A 12,133-nucleotide genomic window follows, 5' to 3' on the forward strand; every position below is an offset into this window, starting at 1 on the left:
AAAGCTCCATTTAGGAAACTTGACCTCACAGGGAAGAAAAATGGGACTCAAAGGCTTGTTTCAAAGTATGTAGCCAGTAGGAAACAAAGCCAGCTTTGAACTTGAGAGCACTGATGATCAATTGCTATACAAACCAGATACATTACCACTCCCTCTCTGGTGACTATTTCTGTATCTGCTCCAGACCTTAGAGGGACAGCCTTGCAGGCAGCCACATTAGCTAATGTGTCAAGAAGCAGGCCACAGATTGGGCAGCAGACAAAATGCATGTTCTATAAGGAACTGTGTTACAAGGCACTGGAGACTTAAGGGATTGAGCCTGTCTACTGGGTATAGCTGACACCAGAGCTATTTGGATTAAGGGTCCTAGAACCCCTTCCTCAAGTCAGACAAAAGAACCATCTCCCAGTGCTCAAGGGTTTCATTAGTCTCTGGTCCCAGGTAGTTTTGAAGCCAGCGTTGTACCTATACTGAATTTGGACCATATAAAGAAAGGCCATGCCCAAGGGTCAAGGAGCATAGGAGAGGCCCATCAAGGCAGATACAAGGCATGTCTGAGTTTTCTAGACCAACCAAGGGCAGGAGGAAGGATATTCCCTGCAGATGTATGACCAAGGACTAGAGCTATAGGGAGGTGATAAAATAGTACCTTCTAGGCCCAGGGGCTAGAGGACACCTGTCTGTAGATAGATGGCCTCAAGTCTAGTGCAGTTCTTTATTGCTGCTTAGCAGCAGAAACCTAATTACAGCTTTGCATGACACTAACTATTGCTCCTTTCAGAAATCTACTGGTAAAAAGCGGGGTGCTACACAAATAGCCCCATTCAGATTCAGAGAGTACCATGGTTTTTGTGTTTTCTGTAATCTCCAAATCTTGTGTTGAAATTTGGTCTATAAGCGAGTTGCTGGGAGGCTGGTAGGGCCTATGAGAAGTGACAGGGTTGGGTGTGTGTTCTCATTCTTGGTGACTGAATTAATTTCTGCGGGAATGTGCTATATCATCTTGGTTTTTTCATCTGCATCTACTTGTCCTGCCATGAGGCCCTCACCAACTAAGCAGAGACTGGTGCCATGCTCTGAGCCTCCAGAACTCTGAGCTAAAAGAGATTTCTCCCTTCGTAAGCGGTGGAGTCTAAGATATTTCATTGTACTAAAAGTAAACAGAATAATAAGATGGAGTTTCATAAAGCCTGCCAACCAGCCACTACAATCTTTCCTGCCCAAACAAGCCAACCATTGTCTCGCTGAAAAAATAACGTAAGAGTTGATAGCAGTGTCTTATTTTACATTCTTTTGGGAGAGGGTACAAAGAGTCTGCCTGTGGCATGTGACCTTTATTTGACTAGCTCTAGACACAGCACATGTGAGCAGACTTTGAAACTGTGGGGTCTGGGTGCAAATTCTGATGTTATTTTCTAGTGATATGACTGGATCATTGTTTAATATAAGACACAATCCCATCATGAGGAAAATACTGCCTATCTAGCAAACCGATTCAAGCAAAGCTCTACAAAAGTAGCTGGAACCTAGCAGACCATGTTGCTATAGTTTTATTACTTGCCTAAATATGTCAAGGTAGCTCTAGAAAAAAAAATAACAGAATCCCTAGTTCTCATCATACTTGTTTTGAGGGACAGGGTCTCAATTTATAGCTCTGACTAGCTCGAAACTATGTAGACCAGGCTGACTTCAAATTCAAACAACCATCTACCTCTGCCTTCCTAGTGTTGGGATTATGGCTTGCGTTGCCATGCCTTGCCTCTTTGCTATTTTTTACTTGGTTTTGGTTTCTTGAGACAAGGTTCCTCTGTCTAGCCCTGGCTATCCTAGAACTCATTCAATAGATCAGGCTTGGCCTTGAACTCACAGAGATCCACCTGCTTCTGCCTCCTGAGTGCTGGGATTACAAGTGTGAACTACCATGACTGGTTCTCTTTGCTATTCTTTAAGGGGAATATTACTTAAAAGTTAAGAGTGTCTCAGGACAGTGGTGTTGTGCACCTTTAATACCAGCACATTGCAGGCAGAGGCAGGCAGAGCTCTGAGTTCAAGGCCAGCCAGGTCTACAGAGTGCGTTCCAAGACATCCAGAGCTACATAGAAAAATCCTGTCTCAAAAACAAGTGCAGAGTATTTAGCTGTGCAAAGGGAAATTGATGGTGGGACTGATTATTATCCAAGTCATGTCTTGTGGGTAAGGGAAAAAAATGCCCAGTGGTGAAATCAAGGTCTCACAGTGGGGTGGTGGTAAAACTGGAGTTAGAACGCCTTTACCTGCGAATGATCCTGGCCCCAGCCTGCCAAAGCCGTATAGCAGTCATTCATGGTTTCTAGACTTGGTTCTGATTCACTGTTCCCTTGTTCCTATGCATTCCCAAACTTGATGCTAGGGAAATGTGGTTGAACTGAATAAAGAAACATTTTGGTAAATGAACGGGGCTCCGATGGCTATGGTTTGTGTGAGTTTGCCAGGTGGAAGTATTCAGGAAGGTGTGGGTCTTTGCCTCATCCTCAAACCTGGGGATTCTGGCTTTCAATAACTGATATACACCCTGCATAATTTAGAATTGTTTTTATTAAAAAATAAAGAAAGAAGAAGAAAAGAAAAGCCAAACAACAAAAAGCCCAACCCAAGAATTCTAGGTTCTGGGTGTCTGGGAGCAGCTTAGGTGTGTAGGAAAGGTAGAACCTGGAAGACAATAGGGAACCTAGGCAGCCCTGGGAATAACAAAAGCCCAGGTGCTGACAGGAAGCACAGCATTGTCCCAGGACTTAGTCCCTCTGAGGGGAGGGTGAGTTATCCACTTCACACAGGTGGGAGCTCAGCCCCCAGAAAAAGGCAGGGTGGGCAGTACTAGAATGCCCTTGGATTCTTGTCAAAGTCACCAACCAGTTGGGAAGGAGTGGATGGCCAATCAATGTCATCCAAGAAAGTGGGGTTCAGGCGACACTAGGGTGGCAAGGCTCAGATGCAGTCGCACCTCCATACGGACACAGGGCTCAAGCCCGTGGGGGGAATAAAAGGGCCCTAATAGAGCAAGACCTGAGTTCCTGGAGGCAGGCAGAACTCAGGTACCCTAGGGGATACGGGGCAGGGCTCGGATGGGCCGAGGGGGAGGAAAATCCAGGACCGGTTCTGGCCTGGACCGCGCACCACCGCGGCGTTTTTGCTTCCTCAATAAATAATTTGAGTACTGCACCTCGGGCATAGCAAGCTTGAGGCAAGCCTCTGTAGTAGGGCCAGCGCCGCCGATAGGCAGATCATAGCCCATGATGTCCACTTTGCGGCTAGGCTGCCATGGCTGCAGCTGCTTTGTACGAATCTGGGCAGCGGGTCGCAGCACCGGCTCGTCGCCAAAGCAACGACGCAGCAGACGATGGCTGGCTTCGCGTAGCTCGCGCGCTTCGCGCTCTACGCATGCGCGGCCAGCACGGTCCACGCGGCGCCAGAAGGTGGCGTTGAAGTGGTCGTAGAGGCCAGCATCGAGCGCGTTCCAGGTGCGCGCCGCTCGCGCCAGCGTCTCGGGGATGGTGGCCAGACGCGATGTGGCGGCGCGTGCGTTGAGCTTGGCGTAGAGCACGTCATCCAGGTCCCAGGCCAGGAGACGCCGCAGCAGCACGAGTGACTCGTCGAAGTACTCTGCAATCATGACAAGCGAGAAGACCTCCTCCACCTGGCGGATGAGGCCCGCCAGGTAGGCTGCGTCGTCCCGAGGGCTGCGTTCATGGTCGCCTCCCAGGTCGTAGGCCAGCGTGTTGTGAGCAAACATGGTGAAGTGCTCGCCTGGACGATAGTAGGCCTCGGGAGCGCGCAGGAAGGCCTCGAGCGATGCATTGGGCACGCGCCTGAAGGCCGGGCAGTACTGGTTGTAGTAGCTGAAAAGCGACTCGAACATGGCGGCAGGTTCGCGCAGGATGGTGACATAGATCGTGTCTGGAGGCATAAGGCGCTCGAGTTCTGCACGGTCGAAGCGCAGATGGCTGGCCAGCATGTGTGGGGGCCTTGTGGCCGGGTGCACGAAGTGTGCTGAGAAGTTTCGCGGATAGCAGAACTGGTGCTCGCAGCTAGGGTGAGGCAGGGCCACAGTGAGGTTGTGGCGTTCTGCGAAGCGGAACAGGATGTTCTGCACCGTCGTACCCGCTGTCTTGTGAGTCTTCAGGAAGGCCACGGCCATGTGCTTGGCACGGGGTGGCGATTCTCGCAGAGGCGGGCAGCTCAGAGGGAACAACTTGGGGTACCTGGAAAGCCCAGGATGTGTGAGAGGAGTAAATGCGAGGACACAGCTTGTGTTTGGGGGACAAATGTGGTCAGTGTGCAAGAGTGAGTCAACCTGGGCTTTACTCTCATGATTGGAGAGGTCAGGTAGCCTTTAAGGTGGGCTCTGCAGAGGCAGGAAAGACTTCCCATTTGTCAAGAACACTGGCTGCTCTTCAAGAAGACCCAGGTTCATTTCCCCAGACCCTACATGGCCACAGTTGTTTCTAACACCAATCACAGAGGATCCAATGCCTTCTTCTGGCCTCAGATGGCACTGCATGCAATACTACTCAACACAAATATGGGGCTTTGTGGGGAGGCATAGGAGGCAGAGCTAGGTGGATCAACGTGAGTTCGAGATCAGCCTGGTCTCCAAAATGAGTTCCGGGTCAGCCAGAACCAGACAATGAAACCCAGTTTAAAAGGGATTGGGGAGAAGAACCCGGATACCCATAATGACCTCCTGGAAGCAGGTACACCTCATATTCTCTTTCCATTGAGTGGGACTAGATGATGTGTCCTATGCAACAGAATAAGATAGAAATGATGAGGTATCATCTCTAGTTTAATAGTGGGGAAAGGCTACTGGTTTTTCTCTCACTCTCCAGGATAATTTATATAAGAAGGAGGCAGTCTCAAAGAAACAGAACCGAGTCCCATCAGCCTGCTTGAAGAACTGAAGAGTGCAAAACTACCAGAACTTCTTCAGATTCCTTTTCGTCAGTCCTTCAGAAAAGACTGTGCATCTGGCAGACACCTTGACTGAAAATCTGCAAAAGACCTGGAATCAGGAATTCTCAGCCCCATTTGGATTTGTGATTCACAGAAATGGAAAGAGAATAAATATTTGTTGTTTTCAGCAGCTAAATTCTGTGGACTTTGTTTTTAAATTTTATTTATTTAGTAAATGTATGTGCAGGTGCGCATGTGCTATAGCAAGCAGGCAAGAGATCAGAGGACGCCTTTTTAGAACTTGTTCTTTCTACCTTGATGAGGATAAGACTCTCCTGTTTCTGCTCCTGTTAGACTGTGTCCTTCTGGCTAATTCTCCTGTCTCCACCTCCCATTTCTCCTGAAGTGTTGTGGGATTAAGAGCTTGGAGACATGGCTCTATGGTTGGGAGCACTGACTACCCTTCCAGAGGATCCAGGTTCAATATTCAACATCCACATGGCAGCTCACACCTGTCTATACTCCAGCCCATGTCTCTGACAGCCTCACGCAGACATATATGCAGAGAAAATATTACTGAACATAAAGGAAATTATAGATTAAAAAAAAAAAGAATTCCGAGATTAGCTAAGAGGTGGGGGCTCATGCTTTAATCCTAGTATTCTAGAGGCAGAGGCAGGAGGATCACTGAGTTCCAGGCCATCCTGGTATGCATAGTGAGTTCCAGTACAGCCAGAACTACATGAGAGATACTTTGTTTTAGAAAAGGGAAAGAGTTCTGGGGTTAAAATGTGGGTCATCACACCTGACCCTTCCTTGGCCTCTGGCTTGAGCTCCACCCCAGGTTGGCTGGGAAGTACTCTGACCTGCTGCCAACACCTTAAGAGCCTTTGGTGGCTGTGTTGCTCAGCCTGGTTTTGAATCTGATCTTCCTGGACTTATAGGCATGCATCACAACAACTGGCTTCTCTGCTAAGTTTTAAGCTAATTTTTAGGCAGGGTCTCACTATTTAACCCTGACTGTCTTGGAACTTTCTGTGTAGACCAGGCTGGCCTTGAATTTAATGCGATCTGCCTCCCTCAGCCTCCCTGGCACTGAGATTAAAGGTGCATTACCACTGCCTGTCCTAAGGTTGTTTTTAAATGGAGAAAAGGTGTAAAGGATAACAGCCTTGGAGATCCTTGAGGGATCTTCTTTAAATGTTTAAAAACTGATGACCTGAGAAAGATCTGGAGCCAACTCAGTCACCAAGTCTTGACTGTGTCCTTTTTCTTGTTTCTGCTCTTTAACTAGTTCATTGCTCTTTTTGGAGGGGGGCAGGGTAACACTTTGCAGTAACACGTTTATTGTTCTTGTTACACATTTCTGTTAAGGTCTTTGGAGATCTACTCATTTATGTATGTGTGTATCTCTGGAGCTTTTGCTTTGTGCTAGGTATTTTCTAAACAAGTATAGCCCTTACGGCACGTTCATTTCTGTTCCTAGATCCTGAAACAAGGGTGTTTGTGATTACTTGTTAACTATCAGATCTGGACAGTCTTTGAATCACACCTGATTTTTCTGTCCTAAGCACTAAGTTGATAAGGGCAGCTCTAAGCAGCTTGATAACCCCACAAGGATTTCCTGTGTGTAGCTGGTTTGGCTCAGGATAATGTTTATACAGGCATCATTTATACAACTAGCAAATCACTCTGAAGAGTATGTGAAATATTAAGGAAATTGGCACCTTGAAAGTTGCAAGGATTTGGTGGGTTCACAAGGGGAATCAGGAACAGATGCTAATTCTTAATGCACAATGTCCTATATCAACGTGACCAGAGGGTCACACATTTTATAACTGAAGACATGAGCTCAGAAATGAAGGACTGTGTCCCAAGTAGTGGACTAGTACATGTTTGCAAGGCTTAGGATTTAGTTCAGTTGGTAAAATGCTTGCCTAGTATTCTTGAAGCAATAGGTTTGCTTTCTAGCATTTCAAAAACTTGGTGTTTGCATGTGGTGGTGCACACCTGTGATCCCAACACTTAGGAGGTGGAAGTGGAAGGATCAGGAGCTTAAGGACAGGCAGGTTTAGTAGTACAGGCCTTCAAACTGAACACTAGAGAAACAGGCAATTGCTATGAGTTTGAATCAGCCTGGTCTAAATGGTTTCAGGAGGAGCCTTTTGGTTGTGAAAGGGGTTTAAAAAGGGGCTACAAAGTTGGTCAGTTGTGATATTGGCAGAGGTGGAGGGAGAAAGTAACTGGTGCATGCCTTTAATCCAGCACTCAGGAAGCAGAGGTAGGCAGATCTCTTGAGTTTAGGGCCAAGGTGGTCTATGGGGTAAATTCCAGGACAGCCAGGGATACACAGAAAAACCATGAAAAGAGAAAAAGAAAAAAAAAAAAAAAAAAAAAGAGGGGGGGTAGTGATGTAGGGGCTACAGAATGAGACCCTGTTTCCAAAGAACAAAACAACCCGCAGAAGCATCCAGCTGTGATGCCGTAGGAAAGACTCAGGCTAGATGCAGATCTTGGCTAACTACTTATTCTATGACTGAGCAAGTACTCAGTCTTGCCCATGCAGTCTGTCCTTGCTTGTTGATTCTAGAGCAGTGGTTCTCAACCAGTGGGTCACAACGTTTGAGAAACACATTCACATGATTTATAACAGCAAAATTGTTATAAAGTAGCAATGAAACTTTATGGTTGGGGAATTGTATTAAAGGGTCTCTATTAGGAAGGCTGAGAAAGACTATTCTAGAAGATGGAAAGTACTTGTGGATTACAGGAAGGGAGGGGGGCCATACCTCACTAAGGTCAACCACTTACCAACTGAGCTGTGACCCCTGGTGAATGAGGAGGCTTATGGTGCTGCACCCTAGCACCAATAGCAGAATTTTCCTGCGGCTCATCGTCTTGGTGGATTGCTGCAGGCACTGGAGGATAGGTGGCATGGTGGAGGGCTCACTCCTGGACTGCCCAGGGCCTCACTATCCTGGGCTTCCTTCACAAGCACTCATGGGGGGTCCTGGGGCTCTGGGAGCAGGGCCAGTGTTCCCAAAAAGCCTGGCAGAACAAGGAAACAGACAGGTTTGCAGTGGCCAGAGGAGAAAGATTCCATGGTTAACAGGACGGCTGCAAAAGAAAGATTAAATGAGTGGGGTGAACAGAGATGCCAGAGCAGATCGAATTCCACCTCCTATGCCCTCACTGACCAGATAACCTAGTCTTGGGTGGAATTACACGTCTGGGATGTGTCCAGCACTCAGACTATAGCCATTCTGTTTCTTGAGCCCTGTGTGTTTTCCTCTCTGACTGTATCTAACTTGTCTTTGTCTCATAGCCATTTGTGTCTAGCCCTACAGTAGTCTTCCCTCAGTACTAGCATGTGGCTCAGGACACAGAAGTCCCAGTCCACTTGTTATCTGACTCTTTGAGCCAAGGGGTGGTCCTGAGTCCAGTTATAGAAGATTGGTAGCTAGATATACTTACTTAAAAAATTATTCTCACTATAGTAGGCCTAACTAATGTGAAACTTTTGATACAGTCCAGGATGATCCTCAAACTCAGAGATCTACCTGCTTCTGCCTACAAGCTGTGATTAAAGGTGTGTGCCCCCACATCTGGCCAGATCTACTCTTCTGTCTCCAAAGTCCTTGTTCTTATATTTTATGTGAGCTGTTCCCATTCAGAACTGATTTTTTCAAGCTAGAGAAATGGCTCAGTACTTAAGTTCTTTCAGAGAATTCAGGTTTGATTCTTAGCACCTACATGGTGGCTTACAACTCTTTGTAACTGCAGTTCTAGAGGATCTGACACCCTCCTCTGGCCTCTGCAGGTACAAGGTATGTACACAATGCACAGATATACATGTAGGCAAAACACTCACAGACATAAAATAATTTCAGACAACTTTCATCTTTTCATTCCTGCCTGGTCTCATATTTTTTCATACTTCTGAACACTGAGTAACTACCATAAGGGCCTAGGACTAACTACCAAGGAAAGAAGTACTTGAAACCTTGGATTCTTGCAGGTGGCTCCATCAGCTGACTGTGCAGGTGCTTGGCCAAGGCAATGGGATAACACACTAGGAGGGATGGGCAGGGGTGGCTTCAACTTGCTCTGCTGAGAATTCCCAGCAGATGAGAGCCTTCTAGGTAAGAAGAAAGAGAGAGAAGCAAGAGAAGGCCTTGACCTCTGGCCAGGCTTTCTTTGCAAGAATGTGTTGGCAGTTCAGGTGGAAAGTTAGCCTCAGCAGTCATGGCTGCCCTGAGGCTAGGGTGTGTCTCTCTTATTCCTGGGGTGTATGTGCTGGTTCAGACTCAGCATTAGCCTTCACATTGCTACCTCTGAAAGGAGGAGGGTTTGCAACCTTAGGAGAATAGGCACAGGTATGGAACTAGGACACCTGGTCCCAGGAGGGATGAGGTAACTCTGTGGCTCTGGGCTTGGCTTCCCGTTTCTCTTTTTTGTGACATCCCCCCCCCCCCCCCAGTTAATACCAGATTACATCTAAACCTGTTTAGGTGGAGAGATGTCTTGTTTATAACTCCCCTTATTTCCAGGTCACATTTGGTTTCTTCCACCAGCTAGTAAGACAATAATTTTGGGCCCCAAAGAGCAAAGGGTCTGGTCACAGAGGGCAACCAAGGGTGCAGCAGAGGCAGCCTAAGTCCTCCCCAACTTTGGGGATTTCTGAGGCAAAACAACATTGGTGTCCAGTAGGAGGAAGTCAAGGTCTCCGCACTTTTAGGACACAAAGGTTCTATCACAAGTCCTGCTTAGAGAACTTGGTGACCAGATGGTTTCCCAAAAGAAAATTAGAGGACAAGTCTATTTCTACCTCTTATATTTGCTGAAACCACCCTATTTCTCAGAGGAATCTGACCCAGGTATGGGTGCCAAGTGTAAGGGGAGCTACAGTGGATCTTTGAGAATGAGGTTGCTGTCTTGGTACCCATCCATTCTATTAGCTTTATCCACTGCCTTCAAGGCTTGGATCTGGAGAGCCAGCTGGATTGTTAGGGTCTGAAAGAGGAACAGGCCTTGATCAGCACAGGCTGGGAACACAAGGGATTTTGGCATCTGGCAATGATAGCCTGGGTATTCCTCCAGATATAACCGAGTTCGTTCATGCCTACAGTTCCAGGGACTGTTCTGGGACTGCAAGGACCAGTCACACTACCTTGTGACACATTCCTGGGCTTGGCTTGCCCTTGTTTTTTTATTCTGTGCTGCGGCCATGTCACTTTTCAGAGCACAGGGCAGATTTCTTTCCTTCATGATAGAGATGCAGGTATTTGAAAGCAAGCACCCTGTTCCTGTATGTGGGCATTCAGCCAGAGAAACTATCCCAGGTCCAGATAGAGAGTAACAGTGAGGGCCTGGAGGAGTTCCCTGAACTCAGTTTCCCTCTGGTCTTGAGGCTGAAGCAAATTGGTGGCCATGCTGCTGGTGCACGTGTGAAGCACAGAGGCATCACAGATTCCTGTCTCCAGCATCTTGTCTTTGGAGAGAAAGAGGTCTCTTCACCATAGCCAGCAGGTCAGGGTACCAGCCTTATCAGAACAGCAGTGCTAATTTTAGTCGGAATAATCTACCTCAGGCTGTTGCCCAGTTTTGTAAATTGCTTTCTTTTCTTCAGGGAACCAAAGAAGAAATGGTATCGCCAGCCAGAGATTTGAAAACTAACCCAGATGTCCACTCTACTCCCAAAAGGTCTCTCTCTCCCCTCAGAACCACGGGTCTGATACTGATGCCCTTGGAGGAGTGGATCCCAGACCTGACTACTGGGACTTGTCCTCTCGGAGACTTAAGCTGTATTGGGGCATGGCATATCTCAGGTCACAAAGGTCCCCAAACAGAAAGGGACAGAGAGGCTAGGGTAGGTAGCACAATAGAGCCTAGGAGATCAATTATCTTTCCATCCCTTCTCCCCCTGCACAGGATTTCCCGAGTCTTCTTTCTCTGTCATCCTGCCCCCAACACGCTTTCATCCCTTTCTCCATCACTACCCAACCCACTCCCACCCCCACCGCGCCCCACATTCTCTCTCAGTTTTATCCCGATCTCTTTCAAAGATCTGCTCACTATAGGGAATGGGCCAGATTCAACCCCTTCCCAGCTTCCTGTGGGCACGGAGCCACCCCCTCAAGCTCTTTTGGCACAAGGCCCCCAAGATACTCTTCTGCAATTGCCCAGGCCCCCATCCTCTTTGCAGTGCACCCTTGTTCCCTCCAGCCCCTTGCTGGCTACTGCAGTACTCACGCAGGCAGGCTGTCTCCGACTTGGGTCAGGGCTACCCTCTGCTCCCCCTGGGCCCCTTGTCCTGAAATCTGCTGGGTCTGAGGGTAACGGGGTCTCTGAACACAGAATGCCGGTAGCTTGCCTTGCTGCCGCGCCTGGATGGGATCAGGTGGCAGCGTCTGAGTCTCCGCTCAGCTCAGCTTAGCTCTACCCGCCGCCGTCCCCCATCTCATACCGGGGGCGGGGCGGGGGCGGGGGCCTGGCGGCTCAGAGGAGGGGGGAAAAGGAAAAGCAGCAAGAGGAGGGGGACTGCGTAGCAAGCCTGCTGCTGGTGAGCAGTCTCCTGTGGTATTGGCATCTTTAGATACAGGCATCATTCCTTTGCAATCTTGTAGAAAGAGCTCAACACCATTGTGCTCAGCACATTTCTATCCATCAGAAGCAAAAAACGGAGGCATGACTGGGTCCTGTTGGTCACTGGAGCTTCTTGAGATTGGGTTAGAGGTTCGATGTACTTGTAGTCTCCTATATTCCCTCTCTCTTCCCCTTACTTCCCACTTCTATTAGCCTGCCTGGCCCCCTTTCCTTCTAGTTTGTTCTCCAGGACTCCTGAGGCAGCACCTAGTAGTTCACTCATGCCTTGCCAGGACTCCAGAGTTCTCACTTCTGACCAGAGCTGTTGTTGGGCTGGAGTCTCTGCCAAGGCACCTTGCATTCAGAAACTCCAGTTCTGCTTTTACTCCATCTTGGAGCCAAGAGGCAACTTCCTGAGTCCTGCCACTTCCCAGCACTGAAATGGGCAGCTGTTATCTTGTAAAAGCTCTAATTGAAAGAGTTCCTGGTGGATGTCTAATGGTGGCAGCCCCTAAAGCCACATTAGATGCCATGAGACCAAGTTGATTTTAGGGCTGGCATGGACTATTGTCCCCTTTATTCTGGGCAAGGAAAGGATCTTCAGGAAGGTTAAATTAAC

General features: G+C 48.1%; 1 protein-coding gene across 1 annotated transcript; it reads right to left on the bottom strand.

Moving 5' to 3' along the window:
• Positions 1-3,076: 3,076 nt before the first annotated feature.
• Positions 3,077-7,865, bottom strand: GAL3ST3 (galactose-3-O-sulfotransferase 3; the record flags this gene model as incomplete). The annotated part of the gene is made up of 2 exons (XM_080911434.1): positions 3,077-4,238; positions 7,741-7,865. 2 exons carry the CDS (start codon positions 7,863-7,865, stop codon positions 3,077-3,079), a joined length of 1,287 nt encoding a protein of 428 aa, XP_080767560.1.
• Between the last annotated feature and the right edge of the window lie 4,268 nt (positions 7,866-12,133).

The sequence above is a fragment of the Micromys minutus genome (assembly GCF_963924665.1).
Source record: "Micromys minutus genome assembly, chromosome: 2".
Taxonomy (NCBI): domain Eukaryota; kingdom Metazoa; phylum Chordata; class Mammalia; order Rodentia; family Muridae; genus Micromys; species Micromys minutus.